The sequence below is a fragment of the Macrotis lagotis genome, chromosome 8, assembly GCF_037893015.1.
Source record: "Macrotis lagotis isolate mMagLag1 chromosome 8, bilby.v1.9.chrom.fasta, whole genome shotgun sequence".
NCBI classification, from domain to species: domain Eukaryota; kingdom Metazoa; phylum Chordata; class Mammalia; order Peramelemorphia; family Peramelidae; genus Macrotis; species Macrotis lagotis.
In genome coordinates this window covers 50,444,647-50,469,443 of record NC_133665.1, presented here as the reverse complement: position 1 = coordinate 50,469,443, position 24,797 = coordinate 50,444,647, and the positions used below count along the sequence as shown (strand labels likewise).

At 41.4% G+C, this 24,797-nt stretch overlaps 1 protein-coding gene, 1 long non-coding RNA gene and 1 pseudogene across 3 annotated transcripts in view; 2 read left to right on the top strand and 1 right to left on the bottom strand.

The window, feature by feature from the left end:
* Positions 1 to 933: 933 nt before the first annotated feature.
* ZSCAN10 (zinc finger and SCAN domain containing 10) lies at positions 934 to 16,586 on the bottom strand. Its single transcript, XM_074195987.1, has 6 exons — positions 15,814 to 16,586; positions 8,297 to 8,707; positions 5,905 to 6,091; positions 5,587 to 5,660; positions 4,928 to 4,985; positions 934 to 3,296 (listed from the first exon to the last, which is right to left on the bottom strand). Exons 2-6 carry the CDS (start codon positions 8,702 to 8,704, stop codon positions 1,690 to 1,692), a joined length of 2,334 nt encoding a protein of 777 aa, XP_074052088.1. The 5' UTR covers positions 8,705 to 8,707; positions 15,814 to 16,586; the 3' UTR covers positions 934 to 1,689.
* Positions 16,587 to 17,083: 497 nt separating this feature from the next.
* LOC141495515 (uncharacterized) overlaps positions 17,084 to 24,797 on the top strand; it is a 29,130-nt gene continuing 21,416 nt past the window's right edge. The window contains exons 1-3 of one of the 2 annotated variants that reach the window (XR_012470795.1): positions 17,084 to 17,201; positions 21,904 to 21,997; positions 23,513 to 23,572. This is a non-coding gene — a long non-coding RNA (uncharacterized LOC141495515). The remainder of the gene's footprint in view (positions 17,202 to 21,903; positions 21,998 to 23,512; positions 23,573 to 24,797) is intronic. The other variant, XR_012470796.1, reaches the window with a different exon arrangement.
* LOC141495513 (protein DBF4 homolog A pseudogene) lies at positions 17,209 to 20,082 on the top strand (annotated as a pseudogene).

The following is a 24,797-nucleotide window of genomic DNA, read 5'->3' as shown; positions in this document are numbered from 1 at the left end:
CCTGTCACCAAGCTCAGAAATGTTTAATGAATGATTGACGGAAACCTCTGTAGCAGGGTCCATAGGAAGCTATAGCTGGATATTTGGCTAGATTTAAGTCTGAGACCATAGATATTGAGGATGTAGATTTGATTTTAAGAAAGGAATGTGGGAAGCTTCTAGAGGCATAAAGCACCTAATCAATGGCAAAGTCAGCCCTGGGGAGAAGAATTCTGAGGAGATCCACTTTTTAATATTTCTTTTTTTTAATGAAATAATTTTATTTTATTAAAATTTTTTTAAAATTTAAGGCAATGGGGTTAAGTGACTTGTCCAAGGTCACATTGCTAGGCAATTATTAAGTGTCTGAGATGGATTTGAACTCAGGTACTCCTGACTCCAGAGCCGGTGCTCTATCCACTGTGCCACCTAGCCGCTCCTTAGTATTTCTTTTAATAAATTCCTGTGTTTTACACTGAGACATGGCAAATGTGTCAGTTTGTTTTGCTTGAATGTACTTATCTGTTTCAAGGATTGTTGCTTTTAATATTATTTGGGGTGGATGTAATAAGCATTAAGTAATACCTACAATATGCCAGGCCTGTGCTTTCTATAAGTATTATCTCATTTGATCCTCACAACCATCTTGCATGGTCAGTACTGTTGTTATTATTCCCATTTTACAGTTGAGGAATCTGTGGCAAATAGAGATTAAGTGGCTTGCTCACAATCACACTGCTACTAAGTATCTGAGGCCAAATTTGGACTTGTTTTCCTGACTCCAGGCCTAGAACTTTAAGCACTGTTCCACCAGCTGTCATTAGAGAAGAACTATCAATAGTATTGGCAGGGGGGAAACCGGAGAGAAAGGTCATTGGAACTATTTTTTAAAATGCAAAGAAAGAAATTCAGGGTAAAACATAAACAGATTAGCTTTAAATGTATCATGTTGAATTTATTACATCTTTTTAAAAGTACATTGTATGTATTAGAGGTCCAGTTTCACATCCTTTTTTGGATCTACTCTGTATGTAAGATTGTTGTTTAAATACAGAATAAAAAAAACAATTTAAAGAAATATTTTGTCTAAAGAAAAAAATGTTCAAATCTTGTCTGGGTGCACAAATGCTCAAAGAAGGGAGTTTGTTGGACATGCTAACCCTTAAATTGTTAAGGTAAGTCTGGATGAAGTACTCGGAACATTTAGTTACAGGAAGGTACAAGGGACTTTCTGCATTATGTAGTTTTGTATGATGCAGAATGCTAGATTTTACTGTTTTTAATCCTTTTGCCAGTACAAGGTAGTGTTCAGTTCTAGGATCTGTTAATAATTAGCTCCCAAGCGAGAGTTACTTAGAGTACCTGAGACCTCAATAGTCTAATGGCCAAAGTCTTTTGGGTCTGCAAAAGCATGGTCAATGAAGAGTATCGGGATTATCCTTTCCTAATGGATATCTAATTATGCTCCTGGGGTAGAAGGGAGTGAGAAGTATCTGTGAGAGATAGCTGTGGCTAAAGAGGAAAATGCTAGGGAGGAACAAAGGAATAGGAGAACAATGTACACATGAGGAGCTAGATGCTGCCTTTCAAGACCATTTTCTCTGTCTTGTTTGAAGACTGGCAGCATGCAAGTCCAGCAGAAATGTCTTGGAGTGGCTCAGGTGTTGCGTTGGACAAGGTTTGGGTCTTGACTCTGGGCTCCAGGGATGCCTAATACAGAGTCTCCTTGGCGTGGGTCCTCAGGTGTCTCATCAAGTGAGAATTGCGGCTAAAGCTGCGCCCACATTGGCTACAGGTATAAGGCCTGGCACCCGTGTGAATGGCTTGATGCCTAAGCAGGTTACAGCCCCGGCTGAAGCTCTTTCCACACTGCTGACACTGCTGGGGAGATTCCTTGATTGGGCCCCCCAGTTCTTTAACTTCTTTGCCTGCTTCTGGGCTATCAGTTGTTGGATGGGTCCCAAGGTGGCGCTGCAGGTGGGCATTCCGGCGGAAGCTCCTTCCACATGCTTGGCAGTGATAGGGCCTCTCCCCTGTATGGGTTCGAATGTGCCGTACCAGGTTGGAGCTATTGCGGAAGCAACGGCCACATGTGTCACAGGGGTGAGGTTTCTCCCCTGTGTGTATGCGCTGGTGCCGAGCCAAGTGGGCGCTCTGGCTGAAGCGTTCCCCACACTCACTACAGCGGCATGGCCGTTCACCTGTGTGGCTGCGCTGGTGGCGGCTCAGATCCTGGCTCTGGCTGAAACGCTTATTGCACTGGCCACAGCAATGGGGCCTCTCTCCACCATGAATCAGCATGTGGCGTGCCAGGCCAGCCCGGCGCACAAAGTGCTTCCCGCACTCATTACAGGCATAGGGCTTCTCACCAGTGTGCACGCGGCGGTGGCTGGTCAGCTGGGAGCTCTGACTAAAGGCACGTCCACAGTCCTGGCAGGAGAAGGGCCGCTCTCCTGTGTGGATCCGCTGGTGAGTGACCAGGTGCTCACTCCTCTGGAAGGCCTTGCCACATTCACTACAGACGTGTGGTTTCTGCTCTGTGGCAGTCACCTGCTGCTGCTGCTGGCTACTGGCTCCCTGGAGAAAGCTTTTGCCATACTCCTCACCCTGGTGGGGTTTCTTGTCAGCATGGAGGCCCAAGTGGCGCTGGAAGTTGGCATGGCGCTGGAAACCCTGCCCGCAGATGGAGCACAGGAAGGCTGGCTTGACATCCTGCTCGGCTTCCCGGGCGTGGGCATGGAGATGTCGCAGGAGGCTAGACCGTCGTGGGAAACCCTGACCGCAGTCAGCACACAAGAAGGCGGTCTCCGCAGAGTGGGTCTGCTGGTGCTTCCTCAGGTGACCACTCTGCTGGAAGCACTCACCGCACTCAGAACACATATAGGGACGCTCGTCTGTGTGGGTCCTCAGATGCAGCTTGAGGATGGAGCTGCGGCCAAAGTTTTTCCCACAACATGGGCACTGGTAGGGCTTGAGGGAGTCATGGGATCTTCCGTGGGCCTGGAGGCAAGACAGCTGGGAGAAGTTCATTCCACACTCAGGACAGGTCTTTGGTGTCTCCTCAGGTGCAGGCTCAGGCTGCTCTTGGACATCACAGACCTTGATTTCCCAAACTTCACTTTTACTAGGGGGGCATATTCCTGTAATCTCTGAAGCAGCAGGGCCCCATTGCCTTTCAGACCCCCACCGAGTCTCTTGTATATCTTCCCTGTTGGGCATCAAGGAAATATCCTTACCCACCTTTCCTGGCATTGTTGCAGGTTTTTCTGAACCTTCTTGCTTTATTTTTTCCCTATTCTGTGTCCCAATTCCAAACCCTGGAGGAAACAGAAACATATGTGGGCAACAGGCCCAGCACAGATAAGAAAATACTTGATGACAATGATGTTAGAGAAGGAAGAAAACCTCAATGCCGAAGTTGGGCAATAAAGCTAATCCACTAAATACTGGACTTCAGGAAAAGAGGTGAAAGGATCATGCTCTGGGTGTTCCCTAAGGAAGGGAGGGAATGATACTAAGAATGAAGGACCATCTGAGAGCTGGCATCAGGATATGTGAGTTCATCAATGACATTAACTCCCATGTATAGAAACTCTGGCAACAATTCAATAACTTAAAGAGAATTGCCTATGACATTGAGAGGTGGTGACCAAATGTCACACAAAAAGGTCAAAGACAGAGATGCTACTCAACTCTATCTTCTGACTCCAAATTGTCCTCTTTCTTGGTTCCAAGGAACCAAGCTGGAAAAAATAGTATAACTTCTACTTGATGGAGGATATACACTTTATTTTCTTTTAATCATCATAGAATTTTGGAACTACCAAAGGTATTAAGTTATCATTCAACTTTTATAAACTCATTTTCTAAGAAAAAATATGAGGCCCAGTTTACATTCACATTGAGTCAAAATTTTAAGGCCGCTGAGTTTCTCCATTTTTCCTGTGATGCTTTTTATTGAACTGATTTTTCAAAAGGTTCAAATTGTCCAGAATTTTTAATACTAGGATGTTCTTTTTATAGTTATTCAGATTGGTTAAAATGATTGAGTATCAAGAAATGCTTCATATAAATGAATGAATCTAATTAGAACCTTTCTTCCTGAAATTTCCTTGCTCCTTTCTTGAATCTTTAGGGATAGCATTACCTTCATTACAATTGCCTTGAATCCCTCTCTAGCCCATTTTTGCTTTCCTGGAAAACTCTTCTCTGAGTCATGAGAGCATTAACAAAGAAGAAATTTGGTTAGTTTAAGGGAAAAGGAACATTAAACAAAATAGATTTAAAGCTTTGACTACTGGTCTTTGGAACTCCCCCCCCCCCCCCATCTGCAAAACTAACTAGGTCTTTACATCTTAAAACCTTTATACTTAAAAGACATGAACTCCTATCAGTCTCTGTCCCAGAAAAACAATGAGGCTGTTAAAAGTGGAGGGGGTAGTTTCCAGTAGAGAATGCAGGTAATTTATAGGTTAACAATATGGTTGAGACTGGATAATTAGGTGAGATAACAATGTTTACAAAAGGCATTTTTCTTCCTTTTGTCCTGTCTCCTCATGCTAGTTTAAGGCTCCCCATCTGGGGCAGGTTTGGTACTGTGGAGTATTGTAGGAACAAGAAAAGAGCTGTGAGCAAGCAAGAGGCTGGGGCCACTGCCTTAAAGATCTGGTGTGGAGCAAGGAAAAATCCAACATAAATTAAGTCCAAAATGGGTTTTCTTTGTATCCTCCAACAATTAAGTACATAAAAATATGCTTGATAAATTGAATTATGTTGACCTTTCCCTCCTGGAATACTTATTTACATAGGAATAAGTTGTTAAAGAAGCTAAATGAGAGGCAATTGCAACTCAAAGGATCTGGGATGTCTCGGAGACTTGTGTCCCCCACCCCCATAGACATGGGGGCACAGGAGAAACTTATTAGTTCCAGAGATGAGGGAATCTTACCTAGAGGGGGTGCAGGCCAAACTTTCTCCACTATTACATCTTCAAATGTCAGAGACTCCTTGAAATTCCAAGGAAGAGAAAGAGATAAAGAGATGATTGCTAAGGTTCACCGCCCCCCCAACCTTTTCAGTACCTGTTCCTCTAAGAACAATTAGAGCAGTATTGTTAGAATAGAGGAGATTGGAAGTATTAGGAGCAAAGTATATGAGGAAAAGTTGGAGAGATTTAGGAGAAAGGAGATGATAAGCAGAGGTTCAGAGGAAGAAGCTGGAAAAACCCACTGGTACCAATCATTAGAGTCTAGAACAGAGATGTCAAACATGCTGCCAAACCAGATTAAAATGTAATTGAGTAATAATTAACAAAAGAAATAGTATAATAAAACAGATAATGTTAATAATATATGATTTTCTAAATCAATAATGTACATGCAAGCATCCTTTTCTATTTGAGACAGAAACAACTAGTTTAAAGGATTTAAGATTATCTTTGAATTCCCAAAAGTGAATTTGTTGGGAGGCTGGTCTGTCCAACCCTTGTCATGTCACGTTGTCCCTATTTTCCCTGTCCCCCCTCTCTTCCTCCCTCTCCCCCTCTTGGGACTCCAATAGATAGTCATTCTGTCATCTTAAGAGGAACATCCAAAATCCCTAGCTCACCAACACAGTTGCCAACTCCAGGTCTCTAGATTTCTCCTCTTGAGAAGGGGAGGGGCCTTGAGGAATAGTTGAGCCTTCGAGAGGAGAAAGACACAGTATAAGGGTCTATAACTTTATGTTGCCATTTTCCCAGTTGGTCCCCAGGCCCTTTATGGGGTAGGGGGAGGCAGGGCAACACTTGCTGATACAAAAGAGACACTTCCCAGTATCTACCAAAAATTAACCACTACCATTTTCCACTCCCAACCTGCTATGTTTGTTGCCCCTTTTCTCATCTTGGACCACTTTCAGCCTTCCCAGGAGAGGCCAACTCCTCACCTCTGTCTTGGTAGAGATGGAATTCTCCTTGTAGACCAGGAGTTAGCTTGGATCTAGCTAGAAGACTCCACTTCCCCTCCTTTAAAGGGTTGGCTGGTTCTGATTGGGGTTTCTGGGGTTCCTCTCCAGTGATCAGGGCTGCTGGTGTCTCCAAGGGCATTATCCATCTAGGTGTGTGACCAAGGACCTGGGAATTGCCCATAAAAGTGAGACCCTCATGAAAGGCCATTCATTCCTAAAATAGTTAAAACTCTAAATCCCCTTAGAATAAAGCCACCTCTAGATGGGAATAGAAACACCAAGTATTTCATTGAATTCCTAAGGTCAACAAGGAAAAGAACAAGTGGGATGTTGGAAAAGATTAATATTGCACTATCAGTCCCGGAAGATATAACTAGAAGAAACTGGCTGACATTATACCTGGAAGGATAAAGATTAGACAAAAATTTCAGAGGTTACTCAATGCCTAAGGATTTATACTAGAACTTTTTAGGGTAATATTGAAAGATTTTGATAATCTGACTCTAACTTAGCTTTCTCTTACATTATTTCCTCATGTCCTGGACACCAGAAAATTCCCACACTTTCCTACCTCCTACCTATACTCTTCTTCCATCTTCTTTTGAATTCCTACCCATCCTTCAAGGTCTACCTTTTATGCTACTTCTACCATAAAACTCTACTAGATACTTCCAAATAAAAAAGAGTTCCCTTTCATTGGATCATCTGATGATATAATACTTCACAAGATCTGGGATTTCATTAGAGTGGGAAATTCCAGGGAAGAAACTTCCTTTACTAATGTATAATGAATGTTACCTTCTCTGCAACTTCTGGTTTCAGAATTTCCTACAGCACTAAGAGGTTACTTGACTTGCCAAGGTGACACAACCAGTATGTGTCAGAGAGCAAACATGAATCTAGGTCTTCCAAACCATTCTCTCACAATACTTTTACCATCTGTGGTATATTATTCCTCTGTGTACCATTTCATATAACTTTCTTAGACTGTAAGCTCTTAGAGGGCAAGGATATTGGCTATGTACTTTCATATCATTAAATGAATAAGTCACTAGAACAAGCAAAAGAAGTCCTTTTTTCTAAGAGAATTCTTCCCCTACTTCCCCAATTACAACTCGTGATTCCATTTGTATGGGGAATTTCCTCACAAGGAAATTCCCTCTAATATTTCAGGATGGCAGCTCTGTCCGGACCTCTGCCAAGGGTACCACACAGCAGCAGAGGACTTGAACGCCATTTTTCAGTACTGAAAGGCAGTCTCTCTATTCACTCTTATTTATCCCTCTTGTACAGCCACTTCTACCCCATTCCATAGCTCTAGGTCTTTTGTCCTAGCATAACCTATAAGGATAGCTCTCTAGTCAAGAAAAACGGGCTACAGAACTTCCTTATCTAAGAGCCATACTAATTAGATAAAAGTTCCAACCCCAAAGGTAGACCTAATCCCTAAACTACTAGCTTCAGAATCAGAAGGCTAAATTATTTTACAAGTAATAATCGAGTTAATACTCTTCATTTTACAGATAATGGAACTACAATCTGGCGAGGGGAAGCAACTTGCTCAAGGTTTCATAGTAAATTAATGGCAGAGTCTAGATTTGACTACTTTGTCATCCTAGAGTCAAATATGACAGAACAACAAAAACAAAGAGCCTTAAGGAGTCAATATCTTCTACCAATTGTTCCTAGTTCTACTGTCTAGGGGCCAAATCAAAAAAACCTTAAGTTTCCTTTCTAAGTATAAACCTTTCAAATATTTGGGCTCAGTTTTCTCCTTTCTGGCTGAATCCTAGTTCATTCAAGTTATGCTGATGTGTTCCCTCCCTATCCCAGGTAATCTCTGTATATATATTCCACTTTCATCCAGCTGACCATTCCTTTAACATTGATTAAGTCTCTTTTCTACGTAGACATCGGGGTGGGACATAAAGTTTTGATAAGGCAAGTTGCCAGCCTCAAGGAATTATAGACTAGAAAATGTCCATTTCTATAATATGGTTCCCCAGACTCAACTTGAGATTTCAGAGGTAGAGTACAGAGGTGCCATTGCCTCTCTGGCTCTGACAATGTTCTTCTAAAACAGTCTAAGATCACATTAGATTTTTTTGACTCATACAGTATATTAAATCTCATGGGCCTTTCTACATTGATGTCGATCTAGTCATATAGCTCTCTTGTGCTAGATTTGTGCAAAAGTGGCTTCTGAGTCCAAAGGACTCATTAAATATCATCTTCCTGAATTGAGCCAATTTTTCTAGCCTGAAGGGATGAGTTTTGGATCGCCCAGAGCTCCTTCTACTATCCCACGCTGTGTAATCTTAATCCTAACCCATAAAGTCTATACTATATCAAATTAGATTTTTCTTCTTACCGTTGGTCTTGCTTTGCTAGGGTCTGTCTGCAAATCCTCCACAAGGGTCACTACTTCATCACCATTCTTGGGGTGCTTCCCACGCACCCATGCCTGAATGTCTTCAGGTAGAACAAGGAGGAACTGCTCGAGCACCAGGAGCTCTAGGATCTGTTTTTTGGTGTGGGCCTCCGGCCTAAGCCACTGGCAGCAAAGCTCCCGGAGTCTACTGAGAGCCTCCTTTGGGCCAGCTGCCTCCTGGTAGCAGAAGTGTCTGAAACGTTGTCGACAGGCTTCCCATCTAGGCAGACTTCCTCCATGGATAGATTCTGGCTCCCAAGAAAACTCTTCAAGTTTCACTATAGGTACTTCTTGCTTCAGGGGAGTTTGGGACTGTAGGGCAGTCAGGCTTGGTTTTGTAGTCATCATTTCCTAGAGGAGAGGATGGAAAGCCTCACTTCATTTGGGAACACTACAACCTTTAGGAACCCAATATCCAGTCCACAATCTATTAAGTCTCCTCTCCACACTTAGACAGGATACCAGGAGAAAAAAGTTTTACCAGGGGTTGGATGTAGGTACTGCAGCAACAAGAAACACAGAGAAGGCAGATTAGGAGAAAAATCCCCAAAGTAATCTAATTTAAATGACTGTTTAAATATGCTAACAGAGTAATTGTTAAGAGTTAATGGATAGAGGTTATCACAATGGTTGGCCTGGCAGGACAGGGAGTTTTATAAAAAACCGGATTCAGATTGCAAAAGAGTTTCAAACTAGCTAGAAACTGAAAACCTGGGTAGAATGTGGCCACAGCTCCAAAACTTGTAAAGCCAGTAAGAGTTGTGACCCAAACTGGAGAATCAGAATCACAAAACTGAAATTCAGTTCAATTCAACAAATAATCAAGCAACTACTACAGGCAAGGCAGTAGAGCCATGGTTCTGACCTAGTGCAAAAGGTAGCATTATGAGTAGTGAATAGGTCACAGCAATTCAGAGAAGAAGCAAACTTTCCATTGCTAGGTGGTAAAATGGAATGAGTGAGTAGTGGACCTGGAGAAATAGGAAGATCCAAGTTCAAATCCAGCCTCAAATATTTACCAGTTGAGTGGTTCCTGGGAAAGTCACTTAACTTTTTCTGCCTCAGTTTCCTCAGCTGTAAAATGGAGTTAATAATACCACCTAAGTTCCTAGTTGTCATAAGGATCAAATGAAATGATACTTTAATAGTTATACAAATGCTAGTTGTTATTAGACTGTCCAGCTGACTTGTGGAAGGATTGGAAATAGAATCAAAACATCTAGGCTCCAAGACCAATGATGTTCCATTGCACCATGCTTTTTTCCCTACTTAATATTTCATCAGAGGAACTCAAGAAAAGGTCAATCCTTAACCTTGAGTTGAAGGAGATTTAGGAAGGGAATACATAATTCTTAGGGAACTGAACTGAAAAGATGCTGGGTGAGTACAGCCTGGAAAGAGTGGACAAAATGTCTCACTTTTAAGAATTCTTAAGTTTCTTTCAAAGGTCTTACACAAAGACTTTTCTGATTCTTTCCCCTCATTCTCCCATTGTACAGTAAATCAGTGTTGAGTTTGCTTCCAACCCTAAAGATTTATGATCTATATTACAGTTAACATTCAATTCAATCATCAGCCTCTATGAAGATCTCTGTGGTGACGAAGAAAAACAAGTCACTGGCCTTCAAGAGTTTATCTATTATAAATTCTACATAATAAAAAAATTCTGAATACTAACAGTTCACTATGTAAAGTCTGGCTAAGCACTTTACTTGTATTATCTCTATTTTTACTAGTCTCCTCCTTATTCTCATTTCCTACTACTTCTCCCACCAGGTACAGATGAAAGGCTCAAATTATATGCCTTCTAGTGTCTAAGGTAGGATCTGAACTTCAGGTCAGGCTGACTTTAAGTTCAGTTCTCTATTTAGCAAAGCTACCTCTAAAAGAAAGACGTGGTATGATTGTGGAAATAGAAGTTTAAGAAGGAAGAATGTTGCATTCTGATCCAGAACTGTTTTATGTTCTGGTGGTTTTGCCTACTTTTCTTTTTCTTTGTTTTATGGTTTAAGACTACTAGGGATGAGAGACAGTGGGGAAGACAAGTATATTTAAAAATGATATTTAAGGGCAGCTAGGTGGCTTGGTGTATAGAGCACCAACCCTGGAGTCAGAAAGACCTGACTTCAAATTTGACCTCAGACACTTAATAATTACCTAGCTGTGTGACCTTGGGCAAGTTACTTAACCTCCACTACCTGGCAAAAAAAAAATGATATTTAGGTTAAAAACAAAAACCATCAATATAATTTTAAAAAAATAACACAAGAATGGGGCAGCTAGGTGGTACAGTGGGTAGAGCACAGGTCCTGGAGTCAGGAGTACCTAAATTTAAATCTGGACTCTTTAATAATTACCTAGCTGTGTGGCCTTAGGCAAGCTACTTAACCTCATTGCCTTACAAAAAAAACCCTTAAAAAACTCACAAGAATAAGTAAAAAGCACTGAAGATAAGGGGGCAGTCGGGCTTCAGAAGAGCACCCAAATTTGGGGGTGTTTTCAGGGAACTTAGCATTTCATCACATCTGGTGTTTGTATAAGAGGTGACCTCTGGTTCAAGAGGCACTTTTCAAATTACAGAGGTTCACTACCAGTTGATTACAGGGCACCCTCTGGTGGTCAAACAGTATCAAACCCTTCATCTCCATCAACTTTTCCAATGGAGCCTTTGTAGCACTGTTATATGTAAATCAAAGTTCTGGGTCAATATCTAATTGCTATATATGAGAATTCTCTTAGTGTTGCAAAAATGATTTGAAGTGACCAGAACAATTACATTTTAATTGGCTGTCCCCTTTGTTTGAAAGGGCTCATTTCTGCCTTCCAGTTGCCTTCAAAGACCTGGCTAAAGTTCCACCTTTTGCTAGAAGCCTTTCCCATTTCAATGCCTTTCCTCTGAGATTGTCTCTAATTTATTCTGATTGTATCTTGTTTGTGCATCAGTTTATGTGGGTCCCCCCCCCATTAGATTGTGAATTCGTGAGAGCAAGGGTTATTTTTTGCTTTTCTTTGCTCTTAACACAGGCCTGGCACATAGTAGATGCTTAATAAATATTAGTTGAATTGTGTGATGATGGACTTGCTCCTTTCAGCAATACAATAATCAAAGACAATTCTAAATGGAACGTTAGATGGAAAATATCATCCACATCCAGAGAAAGAACTATGGCAACTGAATGTAGAACAAAGCTTACTATTTTCAATTTTTAAAATTTTTGTTTTTTCCCCCACTCCTGGTTTTTTCCTTTTTTTGTTCTGATTCTTCTTTTACATTTTTAATGGAAATATATTTAACATAGTTGTACATGTATAACCTATATTAGATTACTCTTTGTCAAGAGGAAGGGAGAGAGAGAGAAAAATAATTGCTACAAACAAGCTTTACATGTAGTTGGGAAAATAAATAAGTTAATTTAAAAAATATTAGTTGACTGTAAAGAGCCTTGAATTTGGAGTCAGAGATCTGGGTTCAAATACTTATGGCTATTTACCACCTGTGGGATTTTGGGCAAGTCAACTAACTTTTTAGACTACATTTTCTCTTTTGTAAAATTAAAGATTTGCCTTAGACAACCTTTAAGCTTCCTATTATAAAGCCTTTTTATCTACTCTTAGGAGCTTGGTGGAACCAAGCACAAAAGAGCTGTGTTAGGAGAGGGAGCTACTGAACTAGTAATGATATATCCTGGCTACTTCTTGAAGTTAGTTGAGAAAGGTTTTCCCTTTCCTAGGAGACCAACTTCTAAAGAAGGAGGTTCTCAGCACTGCTATCTTTGCATGTTTCTGATTCCCATCATAATTATTTCATCCTTCTTAGATCACAGAATGAGGATGACCTTTCTTCCACCAGTTGACTCTTCCTTCTACTTTGCCCATCTGCAGTGCCTGTCTAATTCCAAAGCCCCCTATTTTCAAATCTCTTCTAAAGTTCTTGACCAATGTTAGTATCATCCATCTCTGAGAAGACAAAGGGCAAGGCAGTCAATGGAATAATGATTCAGTTCAAAGATATGGTTGTATATCAGATTAATTGCTATCCTGAGGTGGAGGAGAGGGAAGGTAGGGGGAAGGAGAAAACTTAACAAAAACAAATGTTGAATATTTTTACATTTAATTGAAAAAAAATACATTTAATTTTTGAAAGTAATTAAAAAAGAAAAAAAGAAAAGACATGGCTGACAGATTAAGAGTCTCCTTGAATTCAATACTTTATAGAAGATGGATGAATGCTCTGTACCTCCTAACATGTACTAAAGTAGAGAAAATAACATTGAAAAATGTGGTCAGAAAACATGGATTTGAAAATTTCATGATTCTAGTTTTTTTTGTATATATGTAAAATGGGATTGGATCATATTTATGCATTCTACTGAAGCAGGGTTTTTGAGAGGAAAATGTTTTGCAATGTATGAAATGCTACAGAAATATATACTATTATTTCTGGAGTCTTGAAAAAGGCATTGGAATGAAACAAACTAGATTCTAACCCTGGTTCTGCTTCTAGCAAGCTTCTTTTCTCTAGGATTTCTGTGAACTAGAGAAGGTTAGATTGGTCTTCTCAAAATTGCACTTTGGTTTTTGTTTGGTCTATGGAAGCAGCAGGAGATCTAGGTTCTTTCTAATCTCTGCTCTGATACCTTCTAGGTTTTTTTTTTTTTTTTTTTTTAGGTTTTTGCAAGGCAAATGGGGTCAAGTGGCTTGCCCAAGGCCACACGGCTAGGTAATTAAGTGTCTGAGACCGGATTTGAACCCAGGTACTCCTGACTCCAAGGCCGGTGCTTTATCCACTACACGCGCCCACCTAGCTGCCCCCTCTGATACCTTCTAAATGTAAGTCTATGGCAAAAATCAATCACCTTTCTAAGCCTTTTTCCCTCCAAAATAAAATGAGCACGATGATATTTCTATTAGTCATTCCACTCTGGTTGTGAAAAAAATTACATTAAGTTAACTTCCAATTAAAACTAGCTAATTCTTTTCTCTTTCCAAAGTCTGATCAGTCTGATTACATGTTCACGAGGCAGCTAGGTAGCAAGGTAGATGGAAACCTTGAATTAAGAATTCTTCCTATGCCACTTACTAGCTCTGTGACCCTGGGCAAGTCATTTAACCACTGCCATAATAATAGTGCCTAACAGGGTTGTAACAAGGATCAAATGAGACCACAAATAATTTGCAAACCTTAGAGCATGATATAAAAGCTGGCAATTATCATTTGAACAAAGGGACACTAGTAGCATAACATACTTTGGATCTGAGAGACCTCGACTAGATTATGTACAAGATAGTTCCCAGCTCAAAAAGTTTAAAATGCTGAGGAAATGTGTGGCACCTCTGTGGCCTTCTATAGGTCAGTCTCCCTAGAAGTTTTTTATTTCTTTAAAAATATTTTCTACATCACATACATTCTACATCACATCACATTTTCTACAACTACATACAAACCATAGTACAATTTCTGGGGTAGCTCATGAAAAATGTTTCCTGACAGGGCCTGCCTGCTTCTTAAGCCTTAAATTCTAATGTTTGATGTCATGATGCCAGCAGTTTCTATGGGACAGATGGCACTGTGTCCCATACTCTGAGTGAAGTTCTGGGAGTTCAAAGATAAAAATGGCAATAGTTTGTAAAGTTTGTTTTCCATTAAACTTGAATCCCAACTTTAAATTTCTGTGACAACAAATACTTCTTAAAAGCTTACAATGTGCACCCAGGATAGGTATAAAATTAGAAGAATTAAGACTGACTGCTCTCCTGGGGGTGTCTAGCAAGGGAGTAAGATATGCAGAATCTAGGACTAGGAGGGGCTTAGTTCAAGTTGACAAGACTGAAGCATGAAGCATTAGTAAAAGAGGTAAACCTTTATTCAGAGAGTGGTTTTCCCTAACACATTTGGGACAGTGAAGATAGAAAATGTGTATTGGATGGGATGTGAGCCAGTGAATGAATACAACAGACAGCATCCTAAGGATGAATGGCTGAATCAAGAGTTATTTGATTTGAACCTAAATCATGGACTTGGCCATATGCATTTCAACAAATTTTTATTAAGCACATACTACAAAAGAGCATGGAAGAAGAAATGTTTTCTATGGATCATGAATAAGGTCCTTGCTCATGTGTTTGCAGTGCATTTAATGAATGTGTATGGGAATAAGTAACATAATAATAGAAATGTTGATATGTGAAAATGAAATGAGGAATACAAAGTTTATATCTACATTGAAATATTAAAGCTAAAATAGGCTTTTAGATATCATCTGGTTCCTTACTTTGTAGAGGAGGAAACTGATACCATTAACAGGCAAAAGAAATAGTTCAAGTTTTACAACTTTACTTTGTAGAAAGGTCGGGGAACCCTCCATTCTCCAGGACTTTCACTAGAGCAAGGATTAGCTAATTTCATTAACTATTCATCCCTGGAATGTTGGGAGTCTTTAATCAAAAGGTGAAACATAATTTGAGTGGGAGGGGAGGGCACAGAGTAGTCTCTGGATCAGGAAATATGGACTTTGTACAACAGATCACTAGAAGATGGAACCCTAAAAATATATTTTTCATGTTTCACAATTATGTCTAAAACACTCCCTGTTCAGACTAATCAGAATTAGAAGGGTCTTTCTTTAAAGATCATCTGGGACCACTTCTCTCATTTTATAGATGAAGACAGTGAGACTTAGAGGGGAACTTTTATCCAGGGTCACAGAGGGAGAAAGAAATAATGAGGGACTAGAACTTAGGTCTTCTTTTTTGATTCTTAAATCTAGAATATTTGCCAACTACTTGGAATAAGAGGTTCAGGTTGTTCAAAAAGAACTGTTGGGTCTGGACTTCGAAGAAAGAATCATGTGATAAGATTTTCTTTCTCAAGGAAAAATAAGATTTCCAACACAGGATTGTGGTACGCATGTGTTGGATGAGAAGGAGGCGGAAGAGAGGAGAAAGAAGAAAAGTGAAGGGCAGTGTACGAGATGAAAAAGGAGAAAATCATTTGGTGTATAAAGCCTATCTTCTAAGTAATAGATGAAGAGAGCCTGATAAAGCTCGGCTGTGGATAGTTTCCTAGTAACTTACAAAATTTTGGGAAGATAAAAGCAAATTATTTGAGAAACCAAGAAGCTACAAGTTCATTTCACATCAGTTTCATCCGCTCACGTTTTTCCTAGTAAAAAGAAGAGAGTTAATAATGACCTAGCTGTGTGGCCTTGGGCAAGCCACTCAACCCCGTTTGCCTTGCCAAAAAAAAAAACCCTAAAAAAAAAAAGAAGAGAGTTGAGTAGCTGGGCCCCTACGGCGTGTGGTCGCCCTCAAATCCAAGCTCCTTTTCTTTCCTGTCATTTCCAATTCTTCCTAGTCCTTTCCTGAACCCGCACCCCCTTTTCCCCTTTGCCTTCCTTCTCTCCAGCCCCCTCGGAACATCTCAGGTAAGGCCCGCGCCCTTAGCCCCTCAGACTCACCTTTCTATGGGGCAGCCCTGGCTCGGTTTGGGGGTGGAGTTGGGGTTTTCCCCGGTAGGAGTGCTCTTCCTCGGGGTCCCGAGGACCCAGGTGCTGCACTCGCACCCGGGGCCGGCTCTGTGAGCACACCTGGGAGCCGGGACGGGAAGTTCCCCTCGCTAGTCCCAGCCAGGTGCTTGGGGGGTCCTCAGGGCTTTAACCCTTAGTGCCCCGGTCACCGGGCCCGGGCAGGGCCGCGGGAAGAAAGGACGGGCTGCCGGCGTGTGGGGCACTCGTGTCCGGTGCGTGGACCCCGGGGCCGCTGGGCGGGGGCTTGGGGCGGCCCCCTTGGTTACCCTCGGGGCCAGGGGCTCCTTCACTCCGCGTCCCTCCCACCCGGCCCCGGTGAGTGGAGGCAGATGTGCCCGTGCCCGGCCGTGCCCGGGGCTCAGGGGGCTCCCTGCAGTGGCCCCCACACCTGGAACAGGGGGCCCGGGATGGGGGCTGCCCGGGGGGCTGACTTGCGGCCACTGCCCCGCAAACTGAACTCCCGGGCCCGGCTTGGCATGCTTGGCCCCGCGGTCTGACCCCTGGCACGCTCGGGGGAGGCTGTGGCCAGTCAGAGGGGCGCCCTAGCCGGGGGTGCGAGGGGCACCGGGGAACCGTGCGGAGGGGGCAGCCGCGGCCCCCCCGGGCCTGGTGAGGCCCCTCCCGCCTACACGTGGGACCCGGGACACTCTGGGGCCGGGGGGCGGGCAGGGGCGGAGCCCAGCAGGCCCCGGGGGCGGGGCGGGGCGGGCAGGGGCGGAGCCCAGCAGGCCCCGGGGGCGGGGCGGGGCGGGCCGGGGCGGAGCCCAGCAGGCCCCGGGGGCGGGGCGGGGCGGGGCGGGCAGGGGCGGAGCCCAGCAGGCCCCGGGGGCGGGGCGGGCAGGGGCGGAGCCTCCAGGGGGCGGGGCTAGAGGCGCCGGCCGAAGCGAGGCGGAGGGCGGGCCGGAGGACCGGGTGGAGCCCTGGGGAAGGGGGCGGGGCAGGACCTGCTGGGACCGGATGTGTAGGGGAGAGGGCGGGGCCTGGAGGGCGCGGGGAGGAGGGGGTAGGGGAAAAGGGGGGAGAGGAAGTCTGGGGAGCGATGGAAGGGGCTTAGAAGGGCTAGGAAATGGGGGGAGAAACGGATGAGAAGTGAAGTAGGGGAAGGAAGGTGGGGTGAGAAAGGATGGGACGGGAAAGGGGAAAAAGAAGGGATGGGAAATGGCGGGGAAAGGTGGAGAAGGAGAAGGGATGGGAAGGGAAGGGGTGGCAGGGGGATGTGGCAGACCTAGAGTTGGAAGATGGGGATAAGATATTGGAGGGAATCAAAGGTCGGAAACTCTGTGGGTAGAGGTGGATCCGCCAAACTGCTGTTTCTCCAGGTCTGTCCCCGGCCTCCTAGGCAAAGCTTTTAGCCTCTTCCCACCCACTGAAGTAGAATTTCTTAATTCGGGATCCCTATTTATATAATATTTTTACCACCAGTTTAAATATAATTGGGTTCCTTGTACTCGTAAGTGTATTTTTTCATTGTATTTTGCTTTTTTTGAAAGGCAGTTGGGTTCAGTGACTTGCTGAAGGTCACACAGCTAGGTAATTAAGTGTCTGAGGGCGAATTTGAGTTCAGGCCCAGACTCCAGGGCCCGTGCTCTATTCACTGGGCTGACTAGCTGCTTTATCCTATATATTTTTAAAACATTATTCTGAGATGAGGTCTTTAAGCTTCCATGACATACAGAAGGTGAAGAGCCCCTGCCCTAAAGTATAAACTTGATGCTAAGACCATCCATAGTTAGGCTGTCACCCTCTACTCCTTCCCTCCTTTTCTGCCTTCATTCTCCAAGCCAGCAACAAGGCCCATGGCAGTGCCTTTTGGGGATGTGTCTATACCTTACCCTTGAACTCTGAACACAGAGCTCTCTACAGGAATATTATGCAGAAGTACAAGAATCTATTGTCGGGAAAGGCCAGGCCCACTCCCTCCCAGTCCCAGCAGCGGCTGTGGCCCAGGGAGAGCAGCAGCAGCAGGCCCGCAGAGGCCGGCCCCAGCATGTGGGCCATGAAAGCCGGCACCATGAGGATCCGCAGCAGAGGCCATCACCCCGCAGGTATCCAAATAAAAAAGTAAGTGAGAAAAATAGACCATCTTTGAAAACTGCGAAAAATGATAACAAATCAGAAAAGTCTAAATATGAGCCACTCTGGGGAAAAGTCTTTTATCTTGATTTGCCATCTGTTGTGATCTCTGAAAGACTGGAAAAGGACCTCAAGGAACTAGGAGGGAGAGTTGAATTTCTCAGCAAAGATATGTTATCTAATTTCAAATAAAAAGGAAGCAAAATATGCTCAGACACTGAGGTGTATTTCTCCTGTCCCAAGTCCAGAATCAACATATACAGGAGGAAATTCTTCACCTCATTCTAGCTGTGATGGAAGTTCATTTAAGACTCCAGATCCAGTATGTATGAACAGAGGAAAATTATTAGTTGAAAAAGCTATCAAGAAACATGGATTCATCCCTTCAAATAGTATCCTCTCAAATGCTTTATCCTGGGGAGTGAAAATTCTTCATATTGATGATATTAAATACTATATTGAACAAAAGAAAAAAGAATTGTATCTGATCAAGAATTCAGGCACATCCCTAAAAGACATGGGGAAACGATTGGGATTCAAAAAACAAAAACAGGAAGGCCCAAAAAGCCATTTGTAAAGGTGGAAGATTCAAGCCATCATTACAGACCATTTTACCTTCAGTTGTCCAATATACTTCTTATAAACTATTCCATTCCTAAGCCCTGCAGTCCTTTTGACTTGGATAAAATGTCCGGTCTGCAGAAACAAACACAAGCTAAACAAAGGAACAGAACAGGTGGTGAAGGGAAAGAGGGGCACAGCCCTCTGCTGCAATCCCGCCTCAAAGAAAACAAGAAGAAGGGCTACTGCAAGTGCTGCTCCCAGAAGTCCGAGGCGCTCCAGGCCCATCTTCTAAGTGAACAACACAGCAACTTTGCACAAAGTACTCAATATCAAGTTGTCAATGATATCATATCCAAGTTGGTGCATGACTTTGTAGAATACAAAAGCAATATATCCAGAAGAGTAAAATGCAGTATTGGATCTTTTTCCCTCATCATTGGAAATACTTTTAAAAGGAATGGACCTGAGAAACAACTGGAATTGCACTGTGCTTTCCTGAATGATCTTCAGGGAAATAGTACCAAACAGGTAATAAAACAGGATTTCCACTATCAAGAAACTGGTAATCCTTCACAGAAGATCACCTTCAGTTCAGATTCCATGGATTCATTTGCTTCCTGTAGTCCTTACACCTCAACAAGCAAATTTGGAGAACATTTGGATTGTAGAAAGCCTTATATAATCAATCCAGTAAAGAAGGATAACAAGCTGGATTTGCTACAACTACCTCTGAAAAAAGATACTCAGAGATATCTTCTTGAAGCTTCTGACTATAAAGGCACTATAAATGAAAAAGACTTAGTAGAACTTAAAACAGGATGCTACCTATGTGTCCTAGAGACATTCATGCATGTTTCTGATTTTGATGAAAGACAAAAATGTGTCTCAACTAAAACGAAAATCAGATAGTTCATTTTTTCCTGATACCCATCAGAAAAAAAAAGTACTAGTTCCTCACGTGGTTCTAGTCTTAGAGTCATTAATAATGCTCTAGAACAAACTATAAGTCAAGCCAAGATAATATCCCATAGTCCTCCTGGTGAAGAACTCAAAGAAGTGGACATCGAAAGTACAGACAGTTTACCATCAGGGAAGCTGCACTGAAAACTAAAAATAGTATTTGGAAGAAACAGAAAAAGAAACCAAAATAATATCGAATTACATTTAAAGAACAAACCTGAATTAACTACTTCAAAAGAAGAAAACGGTATTTGTAGTTCACCAATACAGTCTTTAGTGGAATTATTTCAGACCAGTGAAGACAGTTCTGAGTTTTTGGGTTTTACTAGCTATTCTGAAAACCATGGTTCGTGTGATGTTTTAGAGGTTTGGGAAGAAGAAAATGAAAATAGCTTGTTCTCCATGTTTCTCTCTTCCCCTTCTTCAACTTCCACATTTACTGGATTTTAGAGGAGTTTTTATTTTTGTTTTTGTTTCTAATTTGTATTTTTCACAAATGATGAGGATTGTATTCCTGGAAATATTTTTTTATATATATGTAAAAATTCTTGTTTTATTATTTGTGTCTGCTGTATATTTTAATAACCAATTGTAAATATTAAGAATAAAGATGATTATTAGTATTTTCTTAAGAATTAAGTACTTTTGGGGTGGCTAGGTGGTGTAGTGGATAAAGCACCAGCCTTGGAGTCAGGAGTACCTGGGTTCAAATCCAGTCTCAGACACTTAATAATTACCTAGCTGCGTGGCCTTGGGCAAGCCACTTAACCCCATTTGCCTTGTAAAAACTTAAAAAAAAAAAGATCACATCAAGAATTAAGTACTTTTATATAAGTAAATGCAACTGAAGCTAGGGTGTCTGCTACCTCTTGAATATTGTGTACATAATTTCTAAATAAAATTGTTTGTGAATGAGCGGTTAAATACAAACTTGTACTGCAAGGAAAATGACTTGCACTAGAAAAGAGAATTTTGAGTGACATAGATTCCATATAAAAACTTAGAGTCAAATTTGGGTGTTACAATTAAATTATTTAAATATTAAGATCTGGGACAATGCATACCACTGAAAATTAACCTATCATGATAAAAGGAACATGTTTACAAATTACAGTGTTCAGATGCATGAGTGCTGTCTTTGGAGCTATGCTAGATACCTTTGAACAGTATTCTAAGGTATGTCGTATTGATTTGTCCTTTGATTTTCCTGAAGAAATGAATATATGCAATTATAATAAAAAAAAAGTGCTCCTTAATGAATTTAAAAAAGAATCTTGTCACTGGGCAAAGAACCATGGGAATGGGTGAGACCTAGGATGAATTTCTTTGGAAGAAAAATATCGTGCAAGTATAGTTTTTTTTAAAAAAATGCTTATCATTTTGAGGTGTTTTTTTTTTAGGATTTTTTTTGCAAGGCAAATGGGGTTAAGTGGCTTGCCCAAGGCCACGCAGCTAGGTAATTATTAAGTGTCTGAGGTCAGATTTGAACTCAGGTACTCCTGACTCCACTGCACCACCTAGCCGCCCCAGCATTTTGGGTTCTTTTTTAAGACAACTGGTACAGCTAGTAATTAAAGACCCAGTGGCTAGGACATTAGGGTGTTAGAAGAAAACAGACTGGAATTACAGTGAAGACTGAGTTCAGATATTAAAATTATGTTGGGTATGCAAGACACAGGAGAGGAACCATCTATGGAAGAAAGCATCTATGATGGTGTCCAAGCTTGTAGAGTGAAAGGATGATGGCTGTAGATTGGGGTGTAGAGTCTTCCTATGAGAAGCTATTTCTAACACTCCTGGCTGACTTTTCAGAGGCAGGTACTGAAACTCTTAGGCTCAATGTTTCTGATTCAACCTGTACAACCTCTATTAAGAAATAATCACAAGTAATCTTATCCAAATCTATTTAATCTGCTACATAGGAATATGTTTTTCATTTTGATCTAGTGTATTTTTTGATGTGTGGGACAACTTGATAATCTTCATAGCTCATCCTAGCTAGTCCCTATAATATTTTAAAATACTAATTGATTTTGAGAGTTTTTCCTTCCAAATAGTAATAATGCATATCTCTATGGCATTTTAAGCTTCACAAAATACTTTTCTCATCTCAACTTTGCAAGATAAGGTAGTGAAAATAAGGCAACTACCAGCATAGGGGATGGAATTCTGATTAGGAATCAGGAAAACTTTGAAGTTCAGATCTGGCTCATATACTTGCTAGCTTTGTCCCCTAGGCAAATTCCTTAACCTCTAATTCCCTCAACTGTAAAATGGGCTAATAATAATTGCTTCCCTCTCCCCTCCTCAGTTTGTTGTGATCAAATGACATAATACTTATTTGTTTGTTTTTAAAAAGTAATTAGTACCAGTTCTGATACATAAGTAGATGCTTTCTAAATGATTATTCCCTTCTCCCCCCAGATGTTATACTTCCTATCATGAAGTTGAAAAAACTGAAACTCAAAGATGTTGAGTCTTGTAGCATTTGAGCGTTAGAACTAAGACTCAAATTCAGGTACCTATAAGTCTTATTCTTGTCATTTTTTATGCACACATACATTTATATATATGTGTGTGTGTGTGTGTGTGTGTGTGTGTGTGTGTGTGTGTGTGTGCATATATAAATACACATTTTTACTCCTCAGTTTCTCCTGGGTCCAGTGGCCAGATATGTATTAGAATGACTAGAGATAGCCTTAGATGTGAGGCAGCCAGGGTTAAATGACTTGCTTGAGGTCACATAGCTTGTAAGAGTCAGGTGTCTGAGGTCACATTAGAGCTCCCATCCTCCTCACTCCAAGGCCAGTGCTCCATCCACTGCACTAAGAAATTGAAGCTGGTGAACTAGCATGACATCCCCTCATTCAGATCCAATTCACATGCTTGACATGGCATCATCTCCCAGATGTCATGGTCTTCTTCAAGAATGAAGGACAGAGAAGTTCATTAAAAATAGCCATCCATATAGGCCAGAAAGCAGCCAAAAGCATCTGAAGCCACAATCTGTTACAAATACTTTATTTCAGCTAGAAGGTACAATCTCTCAGGGGTTTCATAGTTTATAAAGCTATAACCAGGGGCAGCTAGGTGGCGCAGTGAATAGGAGTACCGGCCCTGGAGTCAGGAATACCTGGGTTCAAATTCGGTCTCAGACACTTAATAATTGCCTAGCTATGTGGCATTGGGCAAACCACTTAACCCCATTTGCCTTGCAAAAACCTAAAAAAAAAAAAAAGCTACAACCACACCATGTCACAACTGCATAAAAAAATACTGTAAATGGAATTGCTTGGCTCTGTAGTAATACTTCAGAAAATTTGAATCTTCTGCTTTGACCACATAAATTTCTGCAGTCTTTATGGAATCTGCGCAAAGAAACACCTTCTCTTTTTGCTCCACTTACCTGCTCTTGTATTTGAGCTGCTTCCTGTTTCTGTAAATCCATACAGGGGAAATGAGAAGACCAGTCTCATACCCAAAGGTGGCTCCCAGCATACAGGAGATGGGCCAGACCTGAGGAGAGAGAGTGTGAGAGACAAGAGGAAAAATGTTTTATCTTGTACTTGAGCACAAGTTCTGTGTAATCTAAATATTTCTATTTTTAAAGCTTAACATGCTTTCCTAATGAATGCCAAAACTGTAATAAGATTATACCTGCATTTATCACGAACACTAAAAAAAAAAAAAAGAATGAAGGGCAGAGGGGTGGCTAGGTGGTGCAGTGGATAGAGCACCGGTAAAAAAATCTAAAAAAAAATAAAAAAAAAAGAATGAAGGGCAGGGGCAGCTACATGGTACAATGGATAGAGTTCAAATCTGGCCTCAGACACTTAATAATTGCCTAGCTGTGTGACCTTGGACAAGTCTTAACCCCATTGCTTTGCAAAAAAAAAAATGGACAAACATTATATATACATATACATACACACATCTCCACACACATACATACATATATAAGCTAGTGAGGTCAATACAGTATACTTTTTCATTGTGCTTTGCAGATGTTGTGTTGTTTATTTTTTAATTGAAGGTTTGTGGAACCCTGAATGAAGAAAGTCATTTGGTGCCATTTTCTCCAGGTCAAATTTTGGTAAATCTCAAAATATTTCAAATGTTTTCATTATTATCATATCTGTTATGGTAATTTGTGATCACTGCTCTTTGGTGTTGCTATTATAATTATTTTGGGGTGCCACTGTGTTCATTTAAGATGGTGAATTTAATAGTAAATGTTGTGTATGTTCTGTCTGCTCTCCCCTGGACTCTTCGTCATCTCCCTTTCCTCAGGCCTTCCTGTTCCCCGAGACAAAACAGTACTAAAATTAAGCCAGTTAATAATATGATGGTCTCTACATATTCAAAGGAAAGGAAGAATTAGTCAATGCTGCAAACTTCATGGTTGTCTTATTTTAAGAAATGACCACAATCACCCAACCTTTGGCAAACCCTGTTCAGTTAGTAACTATCAACACGTAGACAAGACCCTCCATCAGCAAAAAGATTGCTATTCACTGAAAGTTCAGATATGGTTAGCATCTTTTAGCAGTAAAATAAGTTTTTAATTAAGGTATGTACATTTTTTAGATATAATATTATTGCACATTGACTAGACTACAGTATAGTTGTAAACGTAACTTGTATGCTTTGGGAAACAAATTTATGTGAGTTAATTTATTGCAATATTTACTTTCTTGCAATTTTCTGAAATCAAAACCTACAATATTTCCAAGGTATGCTGTAGTCAGTGGAGAAAGGAGAGTATCCCAGGTTTGGGGAGAAGACCAGTGCTCTATCCACTGTGTTGAGAAAGGTGACTTAGCACAGTACCCCCTCCCTCAAATTCAATTCATATGTTTGTCATGGCATCACCTCCCTGATGTCATGGTCTTTGAAAATGAAGGACTTTTGCTAGTAAGGTGTGTAAGAAGACTGGAAAGGTAGAAGAGGACTAAGGTCTGACACAGCTTTGAAAGTCAAACAGAGCATTTTGTATTTGATCCTAGAGTTAGAAGGGAACCACTGGAATTTATTGAGTAGGGGGTAGTTATGGACATGATTGTGTGGGGGTCCAGCCTCCAAAGAGGTCCTTGGAACCTGACAGGAGATAGAGTTGGTGAAATGAGTTGAGTCAACAAAGGGGTAAAGGCAGGAGCAGGTTGACTGATTGTCAGCTGCTTGGATTTATTTTTATAGTCTCAGAATCATATCAAACAAGCAAACTAAAATCATTTCCTTGGTTACAAAAGTGTACAATTTTCATCATTAATCATATAGTTCATATGGTTATGAGTTTGATCATGTAGTGGTTACAAGTG